Source organism: Bos indicus x Bos taurus, chromosome 21, assembly GCF_003369695.1.
Source record: "Bos indicus x Bos taurus breed Angus x Brahman F1 hybrid chromosome 21, Bos_hybrid_MaternalHap_v2.0, whole genome shotgun sequence".
NCBI classification, from domain to species: domain Eukaryota; kingdom Metazoa; phylum Chordata; class Mammalia; order Artiodactyla; family Bovidae; genus Bos; species Bos indicus x Bos taurus.
The window spans coordinates 42,440,993-42,468,051 of record NC_040096.1 but is presented as its reverse complement, the minus strand read 5'-3'; the positions used below and the strand labels follow the sequence as shown (position 1 = coordinate 42,468,051).

Below are 27,059 nucleotides of genomic sequence, written 5' to 3'. Positions count from 1 at the left end.
AAAAGGAGTTCATCAAGGCTGGATATTGTCACCCTGCTTATTTAACTTATATGCAGAGTACATCATGAGAAATGCTGGACTGGAAGAAACGCAAGCTGGAATCAAGATTGCTGGGAGAAATATCAATAACCTCAGATATGCAGATGACACCACCCTTATGGCAGAAAGTGAAGAGGAACTAAAAAGCCTCTTGATGAAAGTGAAAGTGGAGAGTGAAAAAGTTGGTTTAAAGCTCAACATTCAGAAAACGAAGATCATGGCATCCGGTCCCACCACTTCATGGGAAATAGATGTGCAAAGAGTGGAAACAGTGTCAGACTTTATTTTTCGGGGCTCCAAAATCACTGCAGATGGTGACTGCAGCTATGAAATTAAAAGACGCTTGCTCCTTGGAAGGAAAGTTATGACCAACCTAGATAGCATATTCAAAAGCAGAGACATTACTTTGTCAACAAAGGTTCGTCTAGTCAAGGCTATGGTCTTTCCTGTGGTCATGTATGGATATGAGAGTTGGACTGTGAAGAAGGCTGAGTGCCGAAGAATTGATGCTTTTGAACTGTGGTGTTGGAGAAGACTCTTGAGAGTCCCTTGGACTGCAAGGAGATCCAACCAGTCCATTCTGAAGGAGATCAGTCCTGGGTGTTCTTTGGAAGGAATGATGCAAAAGCTGAAACTCCAGTACTTTGGCCACCTCATGCGAAGAGTTGACTCAATGGAAAAGACTCTGATGCCGGGAGGGATTGGGGGCAGGAGGAGAAGGGGACGACAGAGGATGAGATGGCTGGATGGCATCACTGACTCGATGGACGTGAGTCTGGGTGAACTCCAGGAGCTGGTGATGGACAGGGAGGCCTGGCATGCTGCGATTCATGGGGTCGCAAAGGGTGGCACACGACTGAGCGACTGATCTGATTTTCTGGATTTGTAGAACACTGGAATGACCTGTTCCTTAAAAAGTCTCCTTAGAATTACCTGGGCCTGGTATTTTTGTGCTAAGAGGTAACTACTACTGCATAACTTATTTAACAGTTACAGGATTATTCTAAGCTTTCTTGTAATGGACTTCAACTTTGCTTAACTTTTAAATTTATTGATCTAAATTGTTGACAGTATTTTCTACTATCTTATTAATCTGCTGCTGCTGCTAAGTCACTTCAGTCGTGTCCGGCTCTGTGCGACCCAACAGATGGCAGCCCACCAGGCTCCCCTGTCCCTGGGATTCTCCAGGCAACAACACTGGAGTGGGTTGCCATTTCCTTCTCCAATGCATGAAAGTGAAAAGTGAAAGTGAAGTCACTCAGTTGTGCCCTACTCTTAGCAACCCCATGGACTGCAGCCCACCAAGCTCCTCGTGCATGGGATGTTCCAGGCAGGAGTACTGGAGTGGTGTGCCATTGGTTTCTCTGCTTATTAATCTGATCTATTTGTAATTATATTCCCCTTTTCATTCTCAGGGTTTACACCTTCTCTTTTTACCTGATTTTGCCAGATTTTGGTCTATGTTTCTAGTCTTTTCATATAATAAAACTTTTAGTTTTGTTGATTTCTCATTTGGTCTCTGTACTCATCACTTCAAAACTGAATGTGTACATCGGCCTCCTAGCTAGACTACCTGATGCCAATCTCCTCCCCATTTGGAATCTCAAGTCAAAACAATTTTCTTACTGCTCAGGCCCTGCTTAACTAACTGCTTTTGGATTTGAACTAGCTCTTCAGTTTAGCAGACTCTTATAAGTTTCAGTTCAGTTGCTCAGTTGTGTCCAACTCTTTGTGACCGCATGGACTGCAGCACGCCAGGCCTCCCTGTAAAGGTAATGATATTACACAATACCCTCAACTGGGACAGTTTCCTATTTTATCTTAACTTGCCTAGACACAATCTTATACCTCTGTACAAATGACTTCCCCCTATTAAAATATCTTTTCTTCTTCCTAAAAACCAATCAAAATACTCAAAACTGGTGATTTACCTTTTTCATGAAGTTTTGTGAACCTAACTCTATACCTCTATGGTGATCTCTCATCTTGTATTCACTTAATATATGTATCTGACAGTATTATCACAAAATAACGTATATACTTTTTTATTTAATCAATTTACCACATGCCAAAGCACTATTTTGGAGAAGGCGATGGCACCCCACTCCAGTACTCTTGCCTGGGAAATCCCATGGACCGAGGAGCCTGGTAGGCTGCAGTCCATGGGGTCGCGAAGAGTCGGACACAACTGAGCGACTTCCCTTTCACTTTTCACTTTCACGCATTGGAGAAGGAAATGGCAACCCACTCCAGTATTATTGCCTGGAGAATCCCAGGGACGGGGGAGCCTGGTGGGTTGCTGTCTCTGGGGTTGCACAGAGTCGGACACGACTGAAGTGACTTAGCAACAGCAAGCACTATTTAAAATAACTATGAACGTATTTCTCATAGGGAAATATGTTTATCTCCATCTTCCTTGAAAGGAGTATACAGAAGTTACACAGCTAGCAGTCTGGCTCTAGATCATGTGCTCTTAACTATTACACATGCTTCCCTACAGTGCTCTAGTATTACTTTTCTACCTCTGTTCCAAAAACAGGGTACTGTCTTTCAAACTAACATTTAAGCTTTTTTAGGGATGTGCATCTTCAATTCTTTTATATCCTTCAACAACTTTTTGTACAGACTTAAGCATTTAGCAGGTTTTTAGTGAATGCTCACTAAACTGAAATAGAAGACAAACTTACTCAAGTCCAGCTTACACAATGAAAATAATTTCCAGGCAAACAAAAGCTGCACTAAAATGCTCCAGCTTTTCTGTAATGCTTAAAGGAAAAATACCACGGATAACTATGATATAAATAGTTAGCCTTGGAGACATCCAAGGCACTACACTGTACATATATAATACAAAGCCCTAAAGTGTAACTGCAGCATAAAACTATATTTATAAAGCTGCATTGTAATCTATGTTTATCTTTTTAAGAACAGAGGTTCAAACATTTAAGTGACATTTGTGTTTAAGGTTAAACACTGAAGGATTAAAAAATCACTTATAGATCTAAAAGCTTCCAAAATATCATGTTTTCCAATTCTCTTAAGTATCGTAACACAATTAATCTAAAATTCAAAGCAATGTTATATAGGCATGTCTTGGAGATAATACAGGTTGAGTTCCAGACCACTGCCTAAAAACAAATATCACAATAAAGTGAATCACACAAATTCTCTGGTTTCCCAGTGCATGTAAAAATTACATGTACACTATATGGCAGTCTATTAAGTGTACGACAGTATTATACCTAAAAAACCCAATGTATGTACATCAATTTAAAAACGTAGCTAAAATGTGTTAATCATTATTTGAGTCTTCAGTGAGTTGTATTCTTTTTGCAAAAGTAACATCAAAAATCACTGACCACTGTAACAAATATTATAATAATTTTAACATTTAGAATATTTTGAGAATTACCAAAATGTAACACAAAAGCAAGTAAGAAGTAAGAAAATGCTACTGGAAAAATGGTGCTATGAAGCCTTGATCATTGCAGGGTTGTCACAAACCTTCAATTTGTAAAAAATGCAGTATCTGGGAAGTGCAAAAAGCAAACCGCAAAAAAACAATATATCAAATATGCCAATATATCAAATTAATATGTCAACAAATCAAGCTGCAAAACTGCGAAGTCAAAAGGGAAAAACAGACAAATAGGATGCTTATAAACAGAGAAAATGAACAAAAGCATTTTATATCTAAGTTTCTGTAGACAGAATCTACCTATTCACCTAGAACTTTTATGCTGAAGAATACAAAATCAAACTTCCACCCCAAATAAACTTTTTGCTGTTCAGTTGCCCAGTCATGTCTGACTCTGCGAAATGAACAAGTTAAAGCACAAGTAAATAAAATGAAGTAACAAAAAATAAACAAAATGAAGTAACAAAAAATAATCAATCCTCACAAAATATTCAGAAAATTAAAAAGAGCTGCCAATTACACTTACTAAATGACAGAGAGCGTAACTTCTCACTGACATCAAATCCATTATCTTAAAAAAGTAATTTTTTAAAAGTCAAAACATCTTTAGAAACATTATGAACCATAAATTAAACTTACTTTTTTGTCTTCTTTCACTTTGTGGGTTTTCTTCTTCATTTTCTTATCATCTAACTCTTGATCTGAAGTGATTGCAGGATTATCAATACCACCTTTCCAAGTTTCAACAGGAGAAAGAAGTGGATCTTCCTCACTTCCACGATGTCTTCCTTTTCTTTTCGTTTTAGAAGTCGTGAAAGCCTCATCATCACTTGCATCTGAATGTGTTCTTCTGTAGTATGACTTGGCTTTACTAAACAGGGTTTTAGATTTATATTTGTATTTTGAAGGCCTCCGTTCTCCATGACTTTTCGAGGTTCTATCGGAAAATCCATTTTCTTCATCTCCTTGGGTGTTATTTACAAATGAGTTTCTAATTTTAATAACACGATTCTGACTGTCATCTGGGACAACGTATATCTCATCAGAATAGCCCTTCTGTTTGAAAATTGTGTCAATAGGTTCTGAATAGTTATCTGAAGGATCCATATCTTCGGGATGTGCCAAAGGCACCCGAGAAGTCTGTTTTCTTGGATTTTTACCAATACCAGCTTCAATTGTTTTTAAAAGGTTTGGATCCAATTTTTTCACGTTTGTCTTCGGTGCAACTGGTTTAGGTTTAATAGGTGGAGGCACTTTATGGTTGCGTTCATGGTCATGACAATTCGGGGTGCTGTGAATAGGGTATTCATTTCCTTCCAAATCTAATCTATATCTGGATCGGTCACTAGGTGTTGGAAGCAGCTGTACATCATCCCCAATTGGACTATAAGGAGGTGGTGCTTCTGTATCATCATCTGAATCAGGGTAGTTGTTGTAGGGAAAACAGTCTCTGGGAGATGGCAGGAAAACATCTTCACTCTGATGGGTTGATTCCCTTGTACTATCAGATAAATAGGAATTTTCTATCATATTTTTTTTCTCTAGAACATCACTGAAAAACAGTGTAAAGACCTCAGTTTGCCGATGATACTGAGATAAAGAATACAATGCTGTAAATTTAGCAGAGATCTCAGTTGCAATGTGTTCTCCTTCAGTCATTAACTCCTTGATGGCCTCATTTTCAAAAAAGTCTGCTTGGCTGTCAGTAACTGCCACCAGTTGTACAGGGATGGTGTCCTGAACCTCTGACAGAAATGCTCGAAGCATTCCCATTGATGCTTTCCGTTTGGCAGAATACACTAGTATATAACCATGAACCAGTTCATCTTTCCTTACTCCAATTGAGGAATGGTATGATAATATTGTGATCTGTATTCGCCTCCTTTTTTCACCAATGATTTTATCAAGCATTAGGGAATTATTCTGTCCAGCTTGGGCAGCACTACAAGAATGAGAATCAAGGAAGGGTGAAAGAATAAGATCCACACTAAATGGATCACCACACATGGCACACATGACAATTCTCAAGTCAGCTTCTGATACATCCTTATTGGTGGGAACTGGGCTCACCACATCTAAATTATGTTTAACAGATTCTAATACTCCTCTTAGAGCTTGCTTTATTTGGGTTTCATTAAATTTACGAGGATATGTACCACCAGGTACATCTACAAAAGGACACTGTAACTTGTTTGCCAACTGTTGCCCTTGGTGCCTGAGAATTGGTAGATTCTTACTAATAGAATCTCTCTGATTAGCCAGAATTAATGTAAATGGAAGGTTGGCCATATACTTATCTTTTCTGATCTGAGAAGCTTCAGTTCTTATTTTTCCAATAAACTCCCCAATAAAATTCAGTGACTCAATGGAATTAAATACACAAAAGCACCCATGTGGTTTAAAGGCAGCAGTCCACAACTGACTTAAAAAGTAAGGCGACTTGGCATCAACAGGCCGAAGATCAAGTTCATAAATTTTTCCATCTAAGGCATACTCATCGTCAGTGGATTGTGTCCTTATCTCATTTGCTAGTTCTTGGGCAAGGCCATCTTTCCCTAAAATGAAAAGGTTAACTTTATCTATATTGGTGCTATCATGATACAACCGTAAGCGACCATGATCCAACTGCAAAAGACTACTGGCAAGTAACTGCTCTACTTTAATGTCTGTACAGTTTTGGCCACTAAGACATGTTTCTTTAGTGGGATGATAAACAAATCCTATATGCTTAAGTAGAAGAGACTCCCTATCCGGTGCAAGTTTCTGTAAAGCTTTATATCTAGGTTCTTCACTCAAAACTGTATGAATTTCACTCATTTTATCTGAACTAGGTGTTGCATTAAGATCTAAATCATAAAAAAGTTCAGAATGTTCAAAAAGCATTTCCTGAAACTCTTCTTTGGCTTTTTCAACTATTTCTCGCTGATGCCTACCATACACCTCTTTGCTATCAGCCTCAGTGATGTATTTGAAGGCTTCATCCTCCATTACAAAACACATAACTTCCTCCCATGGTTGCCCAGGTGAAATAAACTGAATTTTTTCCAAAGTCTTCTTGAATTTTTCCTTCATTTCTACCCTCCTCTTCTCTGATATTAGATGCTGTACATGGTTCTGATAGACTTTTTCAGCTTCTAAAGTGCTCAGGAGGTCAAATGGGATCCGTCTATCGTTGATTTTGTCTATATGGTCAGTTTCATCCCAAGGTGTTTTTTCTAGCACCACAAAACATAACTGAAAATCTGCTCTCTTTTCCATTAACTTCAAAGCTTCTGACCAATTCAAATGTTCAATCTCTTCCAGATTTGGCAAAAGAGTGTTAAAAGCTCTCGGTAAAGTATTTATATATTCTTCTCTCCTTTTTCTTATATGTTCCTGTTTAAGCTGTTCTATGTGTTTTGAGAATGTATTTCTAGCCTTTCTTGTTCCCTCTAAGTTGATGTATTCTTCATAATCAGGATGATTTTTCAATTTGTTACTAACAGTTTTCCAAGTTGCATGATAATCTCTTACAGTCTGTACAAGTTTTTCGAACTTATCTGTTGCTGTGACAACAAGTTGTCTCTGTGTTTTATAAGCATCCAGATAGGGAATAATTTTAGGCTTGCCACGAGTTTTATCCAACATTTGTACCAGTGCAGTGAAACATGTCTCAATGTTGACGTTAAATCGTGCTGATGTTTCCACTACAAGAAGGTTCTTTTTGTTTGAAGCAAATGCCTGAACTTCTCTAAGATAATGATCCACACATTCATCACATTTAGTTGCTGCTATTATTACAGGTTTTTTTGATTTTGATAGTTGGACAAAAAGGTTATTCACAAATTTAAGTTGATCATCAAACTTCCTATTGCATCCCTGACTTACGTCAATGCACAATAAAAATCCATCTACATTGAGCTTCCCTTCAGGCATTTGCTTCTGTTCGAAGTCTTGTTCCAAGCCTAGTTGATCAGTGCAAATGTACATTAGTTTTTCTGCTGACTGCAATTTAGAGGCAGCTGCACGCTTTATATATGGTTGCAAATTCGTACTCCGATGAGGCAAGAAAGTCTGGTCATCAATGAACTCAGTTTGTTCGATGACATGAATTTTGCACTCTACTCCATCTTCACCACTTTGCGTTATGTCACCCCAGTACAAAAAATGATCATTGTTTACTACTCGTCCTCCGAAGTCAATGGTGCTAAGCACAGAAGTATGTTCTGGATAATATTCATCAGCTTTTGAGCGTACAAATCTATTGCACAAACAAGACTTTCCAACTCCACAGTTACCTTTGTCTTTTTCAGTCCCAGAGAGTCCAACTACACTGATGGTATAGGACGGGGGACGAGGCTCTTTGTTTTTTGCCATCATAACTCTCTTGTCATGTCTCTACATTCATAAAGATAACCAGATATACTTCTCATTTTGAAAATAAAATCATCTCAAAATACAGATCCCACATTTCAGAACTACATTTGGTTCTTTGTATTTCCCTCATTTCTGTGCAGAAAGGTCTTCAAGATCATATGGATCATCTTCCTAGAAAGAGAAAAAGGACAAATCTTAGTCATGAATTATACATGCTGAACTATATACACATTAAAGATGTTCATAATAAAGCACCAGACAAGTTAACAATGTCACAGTATTTTAAGAAATCACCAAAGACAGTTTATGATTTACTGTTAAAAGTGCAAGATGACCTCAAAATTTAAGGCAAATCTAACAACTAAAAAAACTAAATACAAATTTTAATGTGATCTTACAAACTTTAAAATAAAACCCTATTTACCAAATATGCATTTTGTTTCTAGTCCTTCCCTTCCCTCAATTTTCCTGTCTTCTCTGTCTGGAGGCTATGTTTGATAATAACTAAAACAAACTAGTTGCCTTAACAACTCTCTCACAACTTAAAAACCTATCTGCTTTCTCTTACGTGGTTCCTCAAACCTTATTCCCTAAAATGGAATTTCATGTGAATTTAGCAAGATCTTAGAATTTTTAAGTCTTATGCAATCAAATATTATATACAAAACCAATTAAATATATTCATATACGTAAACAAGAAAAAGGAAAAAATGAACAGTTAATACAAATTGTTACAGTGATTAACTGGATCAACACTTCTCAAACTAAGGACCAATTTTTATTTCATATACGCAAGTCAATTTTTAAAAACACAATGAAATTTTTAATCTGAATGAAATCTTTTAAAAAATGTAGGCCCCAATTTCTTACTAGATTCAAGAGACAAAAAATTACTGCCAAACTGTTTCTAAATGTTCTTGATTCCTGCATTTATTTCCTCTCAGAGTATTTACAAAAAGCTCCCAGATCGTATTTTGAGTAGCACAAAGCTCAAGAATTTTAAGATTATATATCTGAGACAATCTTTTAGAATTATTTGATATAAAAACAACAACAAATAACCCATAAGACTTGCACATAATTTAATTCAGCTTATCTGTGTGGAAACAATGAATTAGTCTAATGGTTTTATTTGGAGACTCTTCACATTCTTTTGAGGTTTAATTAAAAGCAATACATAATTTCTACTATACCAAATTTCACAAGGAAAATATCCAGTCATGTACATCAACATATATGAAAAATATCTTCAATCCAGACAAAATACAAGATCATAAAGACCATGAGGGGAAAAAAAATAAAAGGTCAGAAAATAACCACTATTTGCCCCAAATACGTGGTTTCTCCACTACCCTCAAAATTGCAAGTAAATATCTATTAAGATTATAGTCCACATCTGCTATACTAATGGTAAAAAGAAATTATTCTTGCAATTTAAAATTTTTACTGTATTTCTAATATTTTAAAATAAAATATCAAGATTTATTCTTGTATTATCTAAGTTTATCCTAGCAACCTCAATGAAATACTGATTTTAACTGTATCAGCCACCAAACACTCAAGCAAAATATTAGGTTCACTTGTGTAAAATAATGTTGAAGCACCAAAATCAGTAGTAGAAAATCATGAGTAAATGGAAATGACTTCAAATTAAATTCCTAACATTTATTAGTTTACAACAACAGTAAAACCCTAAATCTTTTGAGACACGGTTCCCCAATGTATAAAATGGAGCTGCCTATCTAAACAAATTTAAGAACTAAGTTTTTCTTTGTTAATGTTAAATGCAAAGAAAAAATGCTTAATAAATATTAAGTTCTGTTTTTAAGATTTGATTGTTGCAATCAAGGAAGCTGTTGAAGATTTATTAAAAAATGACGTGTTCAGGCTGGTGATTTGCCAGTATTTATCCAAGAGCAGTACATACAATAACTAGCAGTGTAAGAAATTAGGGCAGTCCCACTCAATCCTATTAACTCTCTTTTATCAAGTAAAAAAATTTTTAAATCTTAATGTGATCAAACTGAATATTTGCACTGAGCATCAAGTTTAACATTCTTTACTTAAACCACAGAAAAGAACAATTGGGCTACTTAATGGATATCTACTGAAAAGAAAACAGTGAACTAACTGGATAACAAAATTATAAAGAGCAATAAAAAGGGAAATTAGTCTGTGAAAATAGCATGGTGATTCCATAACAAATGATTAAAAAAAAAAACCCTTCAAACAGCAGAATACAAAGTCTATCTTTCTTTCTTTCTTACTAAACAAGCAAAAAATTGCAGACGATATCCTTTTAAATGTGTACCAAAAGAAAACATAACCAGCGATTTCTTTGGGGAATTTTTACATTGAATTCTACAAACACTAGACCTACGCAGAGCTCTTGATTAACTCTGGTGGACAAACATCTATTCTGAAAATTAAGAGCAATTCAAAGCAATGAAAGACTGTTCCCTGCTTTCCAGTTTAAGAGACACAAAATTTTCAATAAAAAAGTAACAGTATGTTATATGGACCTGAGTATTGTGGAAAATTTTCAACTACAAATCTAATCCTTATCATAATGGTTACATCTTGGTTAATATATTTTACAAATACCTATCCAAACACATTAAAAGAATCATTCATGCTCTCCTAGAGCATAAACCTCAGAAGACTGAAACACTTTTCTATCTAAAGTTATCCAGCATAAAAGTCAAAATAAAAACACTACCACAAAATGAATTTTTAAAGTTTCAGAAAGAAAAAGCCGTTAAAAGTAAGGTGAATGGAAGCATGAAGTCCTCATCCTTTTATCAGTCATTGAAAACTAGAAGGCTTTTTATTTAACAGAGAAATAAAACTCTATTGTATTGACAAATTTTCAGTACTAAGGCTCTGACACATCCTAATTAGTGGCAGTCTCTGACTTACAAATATTAAAGTTCAAATTAAAAATAAGGTAGCTTTGTGTGACATGTGTGGTTTACAGACCAAATTCACAGTAAACTACCACTAAGACACAGTAAAGAACATCCACGTTCTTTCTAGTAACAATGTTCTCAGGCAGGCTACCTGCTGGCCTTTTGAAGTCAGATCCAGAGTTTTTGTCATGAGTCACCATATAGTGATTTTCTGGTGAGAAAATTCATTTATCTAGAGGTAGGAAAGAATGCTGGACAAATAAATAGTTGCTCTCTCCAACTCTTCACCAGAGCAGTGCCTATCTGATTTACAGGTTTACTTAATTCAGAAGCTTTAGTTTAAAAGTATTTTCAGATTTTAAAAAAGTTTCAGAAACCCTAGACTAGAAAACTATTGTCATCTTGTCCTTGAAAAGATTTTGTCATTTGAGTGAGTATGGTATAACTACCTCAAGGAAGAAAGTTATACTTTCTGTACAGGTTTATAAGGAAATTTACTTTCAGACACTTGGATAGTTTATGTAATTAATCCACTGGCCCTCACTATTCAAGTCAAAATTGCACACTATTAACTAACCAAGGTAGTTTTTCTTTTGTACTGAGAAAAAAAGAATGCCTTTTTAAAATTTCCCACTAACAAGCTAATGGCCAATGTCTACAGGCAGGCTGTTAGATTCAATTTGAAAACTCCTTTCAAGTATTTTTAATGGTTAATACTTGACTATGTCGATCTAGACATAGCTTTTCTATTTTTGACATAACTTAATCTTTGTAAAAAAAAAAAAAAAAGAAACCAAGATAAAAAGCAATAATGACCTATTCACAGTTACAGGGTTGACTCTCTTGATGACCAATCTTTACCTTCTTAAGCACTGTCACTGTTGTTTACTAAGTCGTGTCCAACTCTTTTGCAACCCCATGCACTGTAGCCCACCAGGCTCCTCTGTCCATGGGATTTCCCAGGCAAGAATACTGGAGTGGGTTGCCATTTCCTTCCTTCTCCAGATCTTCCCGACCCACGGATTCAACCATGTCTCTAGCATTGGCAGGCAGGTTCTTTACCACTGAGCCACGAGGGAAGCCCTTCTTAAGCATTAGTGCTACTTGTAATAACCTGCAATGTAATTTCTCCTCGTGCTTTTAAGATTATCCTATACACTTTCAAGGAAATGTTTAGAATAAGTATCTCTACAGAAATTAACAACAATGTATAATCTTTAAGTTGGACAACTGTGCTGAAATGAAGCTATCTCTACAATTAAGTTTTGAGACGTTTTAAGTCATTCAAACACAACATGATCCTTTTAATGGAGTTTTAATAACATGAAGTGGCCTTCTGCAAAAATAAAAAAAAATTTTTTTTAAGCTCTATAAGGAATCTAGTCAACTGAAAGAGTCTTAGTAATTCTGGATTTAAACTAAATTTTGTAACTTTTCACAAAACCGTTGCACTCATGAATTAATAAAAAGTATATTTTAAAAAATATTTTACACTTCCAAGTTACTATATGCTGTCAGGAAAATTCCTGCTGGCCTCATCTTCAAAATACATTCAGAAATCATTGCTTTTCACTACCTTTATTGCTATAAATCTGATCTCATTCCATTCTCATCTCTGGCTCTTCATTCCTCCAAAGGCTTCTGAACTAATTTCTCTGCTTCCACTCCTGCTCCTCTTCCTCAGTCTGTTCACAGAGCAGCCAGACTATTTCTTTTAAAACATACGTAAGACCGTCCCTTTCTTGAGGTTAAAACTGTCCCGTGTCTCCAAAAAAGTAAAAGCAAAGTCTTTTCAATGGCTTACTACAAGATCTACCTTCTTTAACCATATCTTACTCTCTGACCTATTCCCATTTTATTCTCCCCATTCCTCATTCTATTCCAGTCACAGTGAAGAATCCTGAACAAGCTAAACATGTTCCTACCTTTGCCCTTACTTTCCCTAACAATCTCCAAATTCTCCTTTGCTTATCCTAATTTACAACTTCTTCATTATTTGTCATTAACTCTACCCCTCTCCCCTCCCCATTCTAGGTTTAAAAAGATGTACAAATGCACAAACCTGTTCATTCCATCATCATATTCCAAGAGCCCCAAATAGTCCTTCCCACATAGTAGCTATTCAATAAATGTATGAAGCCTAATAAATACTACAATCAAATGTTCTTAATTCCCTGGTTAAAAAAAGTAAAAAGTAAAGCATGTTAGGTTTACTAAGTAAGTGCTGCTGCTGCTGCTGCTGCTGCTAAGTCGCTCAGTCGTGTCCGACTCTGTGCGACCCCAGAGATGGCAACCCACCAGGCTCCCCCGTCCCTGGGATTCTCTAGGCAGTAACACTGGAGTGGGTTGCCATTTATTAATCTAAAAGACATCATAAAGCTATTTATGGAGGAAATATACATATATTCAAGGTTCCAAAATTTTTGTCAAAAATTAAGCTATCAGAATAAAGACTAACTATGGTCTATAATAATGTACAGGTATACCTTGGAGATATTGCATGTTTGGTTGCAGACACCACAAAAAAGCAAATACACAATAAAGTGAGTCACACAAATTTTTTGGTTTCTCAATGCATATGAAAGTTTACACTATACTGTAGTTTATTAACTGTGCTTCCTTTATGTCTATATGTACATACCTTAATCAAAAAATAACACTGTTGGAAAAATGGCATCTATACACTTGATCTACACAAGGTTGCCAAAAACTATCAATGTGCAAACCCTCGGGATCTGCAAAGCACAATAAAACAAAGTATGCCTGTATTCAGTCAGAATAATCCCCTAATTTTTATTTTTTACACTTAATATTTTTTAAAATCACAATCATTTACTACAGAAAAGTACACTTCAAAGATCTAATTACACAGAAGCAGCTTTGTAATTACATTCTTTTTTTTTTTAATTAAAAAAATATTTATTTTTGGCTGTGCTGAGTCTTTGATGCTTCACAGGTTTTTCTCTAGTCACAGATAGTGGGGGCAATACTCCAATTTTTGTGTGCAGGCTTCCTGTTACAGTGGCTTCTTTTATTGCAGAGCACAGGCTCTAAGGCACACAGGGTTTTAGTAGTTACAGCTCCTGGGCTCTAGAACACAGGTTTAATAGCAGTGGCATACGGGCTTAGTTGCTCTGCACCATGTGGGATCTTCCCAGACCAGGGAGGATTCTTTACCACTGAGTCACCAGGGAAGCCCTGCTCCATCTTTTTTAGGTCAAATAAAGAAAACATCCCTTAAATAAACAAATATTCAAGACAGAAGACAGATTCAAGCCCAAAGATGATCATATATTCCACAATCTTAGATAAACTTACCTAGAAAAGTTTGAGAGTAAAAATATCAACTGTATACTAAAAGATGAATATGGCATAATATTACCTTAATAATATACTTAAGTATACCTCAATACAAACTTACGCTATAAAAATTAGAAGAGGAAATGAAAAAGCCATTTTAACATATAAAAGAGTTAAGTAAACAATGTTAATGCCAATCATATTCCATATTTTCTTTGACTAAGGTTTGTACCACATAAGCATACAACCTTAAGGATGAAAGGAATGCTAAAGTCATATTCCCATAAATTAGTCTTCATGAAAGCATATCTTGGTAGGATCCAGGATAGAGCGTTAGGATGATTTTTTATTTTTTAATCATATTCCCAGCACTCAGATCAGCGCCTGATATACATGGGAGATCAAGTATTTGATGACTAAATGAATCAATCTTCAAACTCAGATTCTGGAAAATCTTGAAGTCACATTCATAGTCACAATTAACAAAAATCACATACTATTATGGATCCATAAGGTATAGCACTGCAGAATATTCTAATATAGCAAGTCCAGTTCTTCCCCCAAGACCTTTAGTCTGCTCATTAACAGAAATAATGAGTTTATAAACATTAAGCCTGAAGGGTACTTCCAGAAGGGTCTCAGTATGCGGCAGTCAGGGATCTTTCCAAACTCTACTCAGCAAAGGTAATTCTGCTTTTTACCCATTTTTATCTTTTGATATTTCAAGTATTTATTGTTTGAAAAAGTTTCACTGCAGAACATAATGGTGTAAACTATTCCCAAACAGATTTACTGCCAATACTATTTTTAATCCACACTTTCCTCTAACAACATGTCGTCTCTGAGGACATGGTATCAAAGTTATTCTCAGCCCTTCCTAGTCCATTTCTTTATTCTGTGGTGAAAACAGAAGAATCAAGGGTCACCTCATTTACATCAACCTGTGTAAACAACCCATTAAATATATACTGTGCTTAGCTACTATTTGCTTCGCTTTATGGCAGAAATTTAGATAGGGTGGTCAGAGAGGGTGGTCTGACTAAGCCAGAGAGCTATGAATATACTCCCTTCCCGGGTCCAAGTTCTTTCTTCTCACTTTGGAGAATGGAGACATGGGGAGAAGGGCATAATTTGCCATTCGTTATTGTAATGCTACACAGGAGGGAAAACAAACTACAATTTTCTTACTTATGGGAACATTAAGTGGTCAAATAAAAATCTCAAAAAAAGGGTACAGACTAAAAAGGAGGTATGCTTTTTTTTAAAAAAAGGCTGAAAACCACTGCCCACTCTTTAACAAGTACTACAGATGAGAAGACATAGGCAATGCGATACACTATAAAACTGATAAATGTAATAAGAACTCAAAGAAATGAAAGATCAGTACAAATTAGAATACTTTGTAATTTGGGCTTTGAAACTTTTTCTGTGAAAGGTCAAACAATAAATACTACAAGCCACAGACAATATTTACACAAATGATCATTATAGACAATGACATTAGAATTCCATGTAATTTTCACATATTACAAACTTTATTCAAAATTGTTTCCCCAACCATTTCAAAATGTAAAAAGCCATTAAACAAAATAAGCAGCAGACTGGATTGTGCTCACAGACTATAATCTGCAGACTCCTGCAATAGATTTAAGGATTTGAGTAAACTCTGAAAAAGAGACTGGGTTTGGATTTTAAAAAGTTCTTCCTGGTATGTGATTACTGTGGAGTGGCTGAGTACAGTTGCCATGTTAGAAAGTAGAAACTTACTTATTTCTGAAGATATGTCTATGGAAGGTCTTCAAGGGCAAATACAAGTTAGACCTTGTAGTGAGCAATAAGAAACCATTCTAAATTAGAAGTGAAATACAAAATTGGATTTGGAGGGGCACAGTGCCTAAGAGATGGGCAAACACTAGAGAGAGGCTTGAAAGCACCTGAACTATCACAGAACTGAAAAGAGCCATTCAAGACAAAGACTTTGGTGACTGGCTACTAGATAAAAGAAATAAAAAACAAATGAGTCAAGTTTCTTAAAGAAAAACTAATCAGTCTCAGCAACAGATGGTGCTAACACTTGAGTTTCAGGTGACAGTATTACCAAGACAAGTGAAAACACAGAAATGAAATGAGGTAAAGTCAAGATTAGTAACATCAACTTCAAGATCACAAACTTGAGAAAATAATTTAAGAGACCATGTGATGTGATACCCTTTGTAACAAGTATTCCAAGAGTTATAAACTTAGATAGTAAAGTAGAAATCTGGATCTTTGTCTCTCCTTCCCTTTAACAGTCAACCAAAACAAAAATAAAGAAGAAAATGAAGAGAGATATTATCTTGGTTCTAAAAAGGCAAGTATAGAAAGAAATATAAAATGCTGGATCACAATACTGAATAGGAAGAAAATGAACAAACTGTATACCCTATTAGAAGGCAAAGAATCAGTTTTCCAAGGCTGTTTGACAATGCCAAATATAGTTAACAAAGATAGGAATGTAGAGATAATTTATTTCCCCATTACTCCTTCTATTAACCTTGTGTTAATATTTTCCCCCAAATCCTTCAATTTGGCTTACAATGTACAAACTGAGTTTGTACATTTTTACCTTATATTCCTCCCCCACTCTCTCCGTTAATTTATCCACACCTCCTTATGCTTTGGGTCTACAGTGTCTTTTTTTCTCACTTATCCCAATCCTGCAACTTCAAAAGGATATCTCCTTTATTTAAATTTCTTTACACCAATTTTTACATCAATATCTACTACTTTGTATATGGCTCTTCTACTGTGTTAAACTGGCATTTATTCCTAAATCGTCAAGCACCAAAGCTTCGCACCAAAGCTGTAAGCTCTTTTAAGGGAGCAACATTTCCTTGTTTCACTCTAATGCCTGCTGCTGTTGCTAAGTCGCTTCAGTCGTGTCGGACTCCGTGAGACCCCATGGACTGCAGCCTCCCAGGCTCCTCCGTCCATGGGATTTTCCAGGCAAGAGTAATGGAGTGGGGTGCCATCGCCTTCTCCACCCTAATGCCTAGGTGCGCAATAAAATATTGGTCAGGGATAATAGAATATACTAAGTCTAACATGAAGCTAGAAAAATGAAAACTTCGTGATGAAAAGCTTGAAAATCTAACCAAAGGGAACCATACTAGTCATTATGTTAACCCAAAAATTACAGTTATGCATAACTTTTCCCCAATAGTTCTAAGGAGTAAAATACAGACATGATCAAATATTAACAACCTATTTTATCTGACTGCAAATCTAAGGAATTGTGGACAATCTCCAAAATACAGAGAAAACAAAACAAAAACCTTTTTTGTCTCTCTTACTTTCAAAGTTCTACTTGCAGTCGAAACATTCAAATTCAAATGCTTCTTCTGTAAAGGTTTCCCAAAGAGGCCCTGATAGAAAACAGTGGTTCTCTTTTCCACATTTCTTAGTACTTGTAACCATCAATATTTATTACTGTAAAGTTACTACCGCTTCAACTATAGCTTGAGCTACATATTTCTAACTTATCTTGGTACCCCTAAGGCCAGGCACGTAAGTGCTGAATGAAAGTAATCTTAATTAATGAATACAAACTGGATGCTTTCAAACAAATTTTAATACAGATGATTTTTTTTCCAAAGTAATTCTTGTATTTAGGAAGAATACTTTTAATAGACAAAAATAAAAGCTGCCCTGGTTTCTAAGGGTGAGATATCAGAGGAAGTCTCAAGGCACCCAGCAAAAATCCATAAGGGATCCAAGGAACAGAATTTGAAAACCAATTAAAGTTCATACCTAAAATTCTAAGCAGTGAACTAATATTTTTCTTTGTTTTCCTAGTTTGAGAAAATTATCAACAACCTTCACTTAAACAAATAGGAGCTTGATTACTCAAGTCACCAAATAATGGAACACTTTACAAACTTTCTTCACAGTTCTTTGCAAAACCAAACTCCCATGGTGTACCCCAAACATCCTTTAGGAACACAAATGTTACTAAAACACAGAACACTATACAACACTTCTTGAGCCAACTATATTATCTGCATACTTTCTGGGTATGCAAAGAAAAAACCAGTCCAAATAAATTTCAAAAATAATATTTATGGAAACTTAAGTTGTGACAAAACATTCTGCAGCTACCAAGAAAATCCCAATTATGCCATTTCATGTTTAAGAACTGAATACTAAAAGCAACACTTGTGTTAAGTACCATTAATGATGAAAAAGTAAAAGTTTAGTACAGTCTTCTTGAGAAATAACTTTTTCCTCAATGTATAAGTGAGTTACAAAATATTATTCTAAGCTGTACCACAATATCAATTCCAAAAAAAGAATGCAAATACAATATTTTATTCCTTAAAAAATCTTAACTCTCAAGGTCGAAATAATTTTCTCCAAAAGAGTTTAAGTGTATAGATTATATCAGCTTTTCAAACAGAAAGAGAGAGGGGTGGGGTCCTGGTTTCAAAACATTTAGGTTAAGTACCATGTGACAGAATTAAGACATTACTTTTACAATACAATGTCTAAAGTGCTAAAGTAATTTAAATGTGGGAGAGGAGTGCTAAAGAACTGATGAAGATATCAGAATTCTGTGACAATTCTTTCTGGGATATCCAAGTGTAACACACCCCATTCCCCAATGCTCTTGTAATTAATGTACAAAGAATGGTAAAATACATGCTTAAATGGGTTAAAAAAAATGCAGCCTCCACATGACAACCAAATCGATTGTTATCTAGTCACCTGAACTGCTCTAATTTCTGCTTTAAGTCAATTAGATCAGTAGTGCTATTTCTTGAAAGTTAAATGCACAGATATACCCAGATTTTCAATCATGTATGTTTAATCACATGCTCCAAGGCCTATGCAAGTTTTTGGTAGTCTGCATTTACCAGTGTCTTCCTCTGATCGACCATATACAAGAAACGTGGGTCAATTTCAAACAACAAATAGATGAAAGAGCCAAAAATGAAAAAGCAATTTAAAATGGAAGCGAAATCTTAATCTGAAAACTGCCTAGTAGGTTACAGGTATGGTCAGTATGTCTATTTAAGAATACTAAATAAGTGTACAGTTTCATCACATTAAAGTCGAATAAACCGGAATTGACAGTACTTCCAAACACATTTTATTAACATATTTTACTCAACCAAATACTTTTCTGAAGCGTTGAATCCAGATCAAATTTTTGTTAAAAGAACCATCTTGAGTGGAGATTTAAGAAACAGTCCCTGAAATGAATATCAATGGAAATAAACACTTATTAATATATTCAAAATGAATACTGGTTTTGGAATTTAAGTGGAGTCGGCAAACCCCGCCCTCCCAACACCTGTAGAAGACTGCGTAAGAAAAGATCAGTAAACATAGCGACGCATTTCACTGTTTCATACCTGAACACTTTTAAAAAAACGATGTCGTCTCCTACCAATTACAAATGCAAAAACAAATACCGATGGGAATTTAAACTTAAAAACGCGCGTACACACCATCTGTATGCCTCTTTTGGTCTATACTTAAAACATTCGAATTCCATATATTAAACATGGGCCCAAACCGGATTTCTATCATATTGTAAAAGCATAACCATCTTCCTTACAACTTTCTCGGAATTTTACTAAACGTCCTGATAGTTTGCCTAGACTTCCGAGCACCTTTCAGCCTCAGCTACACCCTGAGCCTCCACCTCACTTGCATTTCTAATAACGCTGGAGAGGGAGGGTGAGAGGGAGTGAGTGTATTTATGTGTGGATAAGTGCGCGCGCGCTCCCGCGCAGTTCCCCACCCCCACCCCGATACTTTTCTTTAGTGGAAACAGAGGGAAAATCTAGAGGTTATTCTAGCGAAAACTCAATTTCAAAGCCTCAACCCAGCCGCAGCCAACCCTTAGGACTCTTGTGTTTTGGTTGCGCAGTGCAACTTCTCACATCCTACCCCGAGCTTTAGGAGCAGTCAAGAAATTGGTGAACAGAACCCAGGGTCCGGGGGGAGCTAGGGGGAAAAAGTGAAAGGGCCGATCCCCCAGAAAGGCGCTCAAGTTTGCAATGAAGAGTGTGTCTCCGCGAATATGCGCCCACCCCACCTCTCCCCTTCCAGGTGGAACTCGTTAACAGCAGCCGCCCGGCTAATAGACACCGCCACCTTCCTCCCCCACGCACCACCCGAGACCAGGGCAAGTGAGGGCGGCGGGCTGGAGAGGACTCCGACCACCACCAGGCCTCCGCCGACCCCTGCCCCATCACCTGTGGGGAAAGCGCCCCCTCCCCCGGCCTCTCTGCCCTTCACGCCGCCCGTCTCCCCCCACGGCAGCCGCTCCCCGCCCCGGCCTGCGAGGACAGAGCGCGGCGCCGGGCTCCCCTCCGCGGCGGCGGGGCCCCAGCCCCTTGAACTGGTTACAACCGGCGGCGGCGACCGAGCGGGGCAGTGGGCGGCGGGAGGGTCCCCGGCGGGGAGGGGGCGAACGGGCAGGCCCAGAGGAGCGGGGAGTCGCAAGGTCCTACCTAACACCGTCGGTCTCCTCCGTCTCCTCCTCAACGGCAGCGGCCCCGGTGGTGGCGGCGGCAGCGACATTCCTGGGGAGCGCTCCCGCCACCGCCGCCTCCTCCTCCACTCTCTGCTCGCCTCTCTTCCCTGGCGCGCTCACCGAGCGCCGCGTCCCTTCAGCCACCTCCCCCCGCCCGCCCCAACACACACGCCCCGAAACCTCAAGCCCTGCGGCTCCCGTGGCCGGGTAACCCACCCTCCCTCCCTCCCCGCCACCAGCGGCGGCCCCGTCCCTCCCCCCTTCCCCGGCGCCCGCCGCCGCGCCGGGTTCAGTAATGGCGGCCACTCGGGCTCCCTTGCGCTGACGGATCTCTCCCTCTCTCCCGAACTTTACCTCAGCATCTCTCCCGGCGCGCACCGCCGGAACGCACACGCGCGCGCGCGCTGCCACACACCCGGCCGGGGGCGGAGCGGCGGCGCAACCTCGACGGGGCGCGCGCGCGCGCACCCGCACCGCCCTCCCCACAATCCCCCGCCCCCGCCGCCCTCACCTCCCGACGCCTCCCGCGCCGCGCGCCCGGCTGGGCCCCGCCCCTGCCCTCGTCTCCCGGGAGCCTGGGAAGGCGCGAGCGCCGGAGCCGGAGGGAGGGAGCGAGTGAGTGCGCGGGGCCGCGTTCTCGCTCGCGTCCCGGCTCCCCCATTGGCTTCTGCCCCTCCCCCTTCTTCCTCCGCCTCTCCCATCCATTGGTTCCCTCTCCTACTCCATTCCTTCTCACCTTTTCCCTTTTACCCATTGGCGTGAATATTTTTCCTTTGCTTTCCCCCTTTCGCCGTATTCTGCTCCTCCTCCGTCCCATCCTCCACGCTTTAGAAGCTGCCGACCATGCAGCTCTGAGCATTGTCGTCTCCGACCTTCCCTGCTTTCTCCCTTTCCTTCTGTTCCGGTTTCTGGCCGTAACTGAGAGCAAACCACAGTACTGCAAAGGGACCTGATATTATGTTAGCCGTTACAAACATCGCATGGGCACTGAATGATTCTCGATAAATCAGCTTACGCTTTCTGAGTATTACAGAATTCAAGAGAGGAAAATATATGCACCACGCTCGTTCTCAGGGACATGCTCCCGCGTGTGCAGCCAGTTTCCTGCCTGGGATCTCTGGCCAACTAGACGGCACCCGCCCGGGACCTGGTGCCGTACTCACCCAGAAAGCAAAACTCCATGGGAGCAAGAAGATTCCGTTTCTCCGTCGACACCGCACAGGGACGGAGGCAGGCCCTCGGTTTAATCCATTCTTAAGGAAATTGAGCGAGATGCCGAGACATGGGGCGGATTGAATTCAGGTGGCCCAGAAGACCCCTGCTCACACTACTACTGAGCAAACCTTTAGGAACCATCGGTCACCTGGCTTTTATTATACTGTCTCAAATATAGTCTATTTTTGGAGACGTAGAAATTTCACAAGTTTGGAGGTACCCTGGGCTTTTGGCGTATTTCTCATCTGAGCATTGGCATTGAGTCGTGGTTAAAGGGCGGTGGAAAAATGTCTTTTCTTTCATCACTGAAGAAACTGAGGTCTTGTGACTTTCCCAAGGTCATCAGAATCTGTCTTACACGTAGTTCTTAAAATAGCTGCCGGCAGATGAAAGAATGAATGAGCAAAAACATAAATCTACCCCAATTTGTTATGTTTAAAAGAAAGAAGTAACTTGGGGGCCAATTTCTTTTGGGGAGTAGATTTATTTCCTGCATTGAAAACGGCTCATCATCAGTAAACATATAAAAAAGGCTTTTAAATTTAAAGTATTCTTTACTTCTTATGTTACATAAGGTACTTTAGTTAGCCAAGGTTGCTTTTTAGTGTTATAATGATGCAGCTGCTTCCAACCAGAAGTACGTTTAGGGTCTGTCAGTAAAGAAAAACAAAACTACCTTTTGGTAAAAATCTGTTAGAAAATATTTGTCAGTAAATCTGCCACAAAATTTCAGCAGAAGTCCTGTTTCTTTCTTCCACACCCCTGCCCTTCTACTCCATATTTCTCTAAGGTAAACTTAATAGACAAAAGCAGAATAGATGTTTAATTTCTCTATGTCTCTTGCTCCCTAATTTTAAAAAGGCATGACTAAAATTACTTCCTCCAGCCACTCCCTTGCATCTGAATGGTACCAAATAGGTTAAGTGAGGTACCTAGGTACTTATTTCTTTCAGTTATAAACCCTAGGCAAGGAAAAAGGACACTACAGAAAACTTGCAAAAAAAGAAAATATACAAAAAAGGAAGAAAAAGAGGAGAGGAGGAAATTTTGGAGAGTGGACCCATCAAAATGCGGTACTAATGCCTTAATACACACATCACTTGTACAGGTTGGAAAGTCCATGCATTTAAATGCGTTTTTTGACCTTTGTATTAAAAGTTCCTAAAAGTACAAGAAGCCAATTCAAAGCTAGAATTTTGATGTTGAAGTATTAAGTACTATAATAGGGTGTCCACCCTAATATAAAAATTATTTCCTAAATAATCAGAAATTTCATAACCATGGCATGTATCAGTACAAACCAAAGTCAAATCAGGGCTTTTAAAGGTGTTAACATTCTTTACATATTACTGTTTTCTTCAAAACAGGACATCATACTGAAGAATCAGGACATAACACTGGAGACAAAAAAAGACTTTTCAAATTTATATTTTTCATAATATAGACACAAGAAAATGAAGCAGGGCAGGGAGAGGGGGAAGCCATGGTTTTCAAATGATAATTGTCATAACTGACATTGTTTTTACTCTTTAGTCCTCCTATATCATCCATCTTGAATTAAGGAGTCTGAACTTTACAACTTTGCTCCTTATTAATACTAATACACTGGTGAGCTGCTTACCAGTACAAATAACTAACAAATTTTTATATCATTTTAATTTTTGTATCTGCTCCTCTCGAAAAAGAAAGCCTACAGTTTTCGGCATAAATAAAAATCTGAAAATGGAAAAAGGGAGTCAAAGTTCTATGGTTAAAAATACTTAGATATATCAATTAAAGGCTATAAAGAGCAGAAAATAAAACTCAAGGATAATATGGCATATTTTAAAATTGATCAGGAACCATGCCTTCAGGGAAACAGCTTTAAACACCAACCCTCCCCACCCAAAACAAAACAAAAAAAACTTTGAGAAAATAAGCAACTTATCATTTTACATACACACAGAAACACTCTGGAGAGAGAGAGTAAATATCACCAGTCCCTCTCGGATCAACTACTCTTCTTATCTAAAAAGGAAAAAATTTAAGCACTTGTTCTCCACTGGATAATTAAAATCACCCAAAGCTTTGTTCTTCATTTACTTTGAAAAAATTAGCAGAGTAAGATTTCAGTCAGGCATTTTAGGTTTTTAATTTAAATATCCTCCACAAATTTCTATTTCTTTAACACATCCTAACAAAGTATTCATATGCACAGTCTTTTTAGGATCAAAAGAGATGATAGCCATAAAAAATGTTATCAACATTCCAGCTTTTACCATCAGCAGTAGCACTACATATAATATTCAGATGTTTGATGTGATTTGGTTTCAAAAGAACTTACCCTATAGAAGTGGGTACACCCCCTGCTGGAAATCTCTGATTATAACTACTTTGGCTTTTGTACCCTGAACCAAAAATACAGGAAAAGCCATAAAGGGCCTTTCCATTCATGACAAAATTAACCCATACTTTTTGCCTGTCTGACATTAAGACAGGCTTTTGGAAAACATACTATCTCAGAATATCACCCTGATTACAGGAAAAATACATGAAAAAGTTGGAGAATAACAGAGGCAAATAACAATAACAGAAACGTTATTTCATGTCTAATTTCCCACAGAATTTCACGACTTGTTTCCATACCCCACCTAACCCCTACCTCCTCCCTCAACCTTTCTCTTTCTCCATATCCCGTATAGTTAGAGCTATTGGGAGGAGAGAAAGCAGGGTATTATGGGGTGTTACTCCCATGAGCAGGCAATACCAATAACCAATAACCACAGTATAACCACAGTAGCCATTTGCTGAGTTAAGGTGCTAAAAAGCTTTCTCCAAATTTGTTTTATGGCTACCAATGATATTTTCAGCATGAAGAAAAGGTGTTAATTATGTTTTGGCTATTACAGTAGAAAATATTTTGACAAGAGTTAAGGTAATTGTGAGCATGGGACTGGAACAGTAGGAAAGAAATGCAATGACCTTATTGGCATTTTGTCCCACAAAACCTTGTTCTGTTAATTTTTCAGAATTGTATTTTCAGACTGAAATCCCAAGGATGGTATCAGAGTCTAACTTCAAAATGTTACATTCATGCCGCTCTGGTCCTCGGACATAACTGAAAGAGTAAAATTAAAATTATGTTTTTGAATAATTAGTATTTTATAAAGTTATTTGTAATGCAGACTCCTTTTAAAGTAATAACAATTCATTCAGGTCCCACCAGCACAAATACTTTAATTAGACAAAAATCTTCAAGTTATTTCCTCTCACAAAAGGAGGTATTGTTGAACCATCTGGACCCTCCATTGAGTTTTTATGAAAGATCACAGCTTGAATTTAATCAACCCCAATAAGTTTAACCCCATAAAGCTAAAAACTAACTGCAAAGGTTCCTAAGAATTCTCTTTGAGATTGTTACCACTGTAATTTTAAATCATTACAGTGGGAAACAGGAACCTGTATTGCTTGACTATTTAACTATACACATAATTTTTGTGAATATCTGTATTCCCACTTTCTAGATTGTAAGCCCCTCAAGGTAGGCATCACAGATGAATGTTTGGCTCTGTTCAATAACTAGAATTTGATTAGTAGAAAGTTCAGTAAACATTTGGTAATAATAATATGAAACACTCTAGGTTTTATGGATTTCTATGGATTTATTACTAACAGAAGACTTTGGATTTATTTTGAAATACCAGCTGAGATAATCACTTCGGAAAATACAAATCATTTAGACAAATTGCTGAATTAGCTTGTGAAAGTTGAGTTAGATGTCCTTCCCCAAGTACCACCTATATTTCTCCATATTACATCTCCCTGGTAGGTAATTGTGAGTTACCAGTGACAAGTAACCATGGGTCTAAAGTGTCAAGGAATATTCTAAAGAACTGGTGCAACTAACAGTTTCTGAAATCAATAATAAGGCGTCTAATCTCTTCACAATTAAGGCTTTGTTATTTCCACCTATTATTATAAATTGCAGTAGATGATGAATGTCTTGCCAATCCATGCTTCAGCATTTTCTTCAAAAAGCGTCACAAATAACAATGTGATTTTTTTTTCTGATGAATGCACTGGTTCTTTCAAGCATACCTATTACATAGTGAAGAAAATAACACTCATCTTTCCCCAAATAGGCTTCCCATCTCTCTTCAGCACAGCCCAGCACAGGGCTCTGGCATATACTGCATTTATTTCTAGCTTTGGTTCTCTTAGGTGTAGACATTAAACAACTCTTCTATTCTTTCCCCCCAGAGTATTTACATTAAAAATTCTGAGATTTTACAAACATGATAACAAAGTAAAAATGACAAAAGTTCATAAAAGCTCTGTGTCCTATAAATCAGATTCTTTAAAATTAAATAAAGTGGATTTAATTAAAAATAGATTAAATTAAAAATAAATTTTAAATATTTTAAAAGTATATATTTATGGAGGTAGACAGATATTCATATTTTCTGTGAAAAAAATTAGACTACAAAGCAATGAAGGAAGTACAATTCTATTTTTATAAAAAGAAAATGTTTTGAAAACAAGATGACAGTATTATTAACTAACATGTTACTAGAGATTTAATCGAAATTTCCAGAAGAAATATCAACAACCTCAGATATACAGATGATACCACTCTAATGAGAGAAAGTGAAGAGGAACTAAAGAGCCACTTGATGAAGGTGAAAAAGGAGAGTGAAAAATCTGGCTTAAAATTCAGCATTCAAAAAACTAAGATCTGGTCCCATCACTTCATGGCAGATAGATGAGGAAAAAATGGAAACGGTTGCAGATTTTATTTTCTTGGGCTCCAAAATCACTGCACACAGTGACTGCAGAAATGAAATTCAAACATGCTTGCTTCTTGAAAGAAAAACCATGACAAACCTAGACGTTGTATTAAAATGCAGAGATGTCACTCCGCCAACAAAAGTCTGTATAGTCAAAGCTATGGTTTTTCCAGTAGTCATGTACAGATGTGAAAGTTGGACCATAAGGAAAGCTGAGCACTGAATAATTGATGCTTTTGAACTGTGGTGCTGCAGAAGACTCTTAAGAGTCCCTTGGACAGCAAGGAGATCAAACCAGTCAATCCTAAAGGGAATTAACCCTGAACATTCATTGGAAGAACTGAGGCTGATGCTGAAGCTGAGACTCCAATATTTTGGCCACCTGATGTGAAGAGCTGACTCACTGGAAAAGGCCCTGATGCTGGGAAAGAGTGAGGGCAGGAGGAGAAGCAGGGAAGACAGGGTGAGATGGTTGGATGGCATCACCAGCTAAATGGACACTAGTTTGAGTACACTCCGGGAGATAGTGAAGG

General features: G+C 37.7%; 1 protein-coding gene across 5 annotated transcripts in view; it reads right to left on the bottom strand.

Moving 5' to 3' along the window:
* The window catches only part of ARHGAP5 (Rho GTPase activating protein 5), a 124,918-nt gene that overhangs the window by 58,137 nt on the left and 39,722 nt on the right, over positions 1-27,059 (bottom strand). For 2 of the 5 annotated variants that reach the window (XM_027521731.1, XM_027521734.1), the window contains exons 1-2: positions 20,900-20,989; positions 4,097-7,984 (exon numbers count right to left, since the gene is read on the bottom strand). In XM_027521731.1, coding sequence (XP_027377532.1) covers positions 4,097-7,816 — 3,720 coding nt within the window. In that variant the 5' untranslated portion in view covers positions 7,817-7,984; positions 20,900-20,989. Of the gene's footprint in view, positions 1-4,096; positions 7,985-20,522; positions 20,699-20,899; positions 20,990-27,059 lie in introns of those variants that run through there. The other 3 variants (XM_027521729.1, XM_027521733.1, XM_027521732.1) reach the window with 2 other exon arrangements.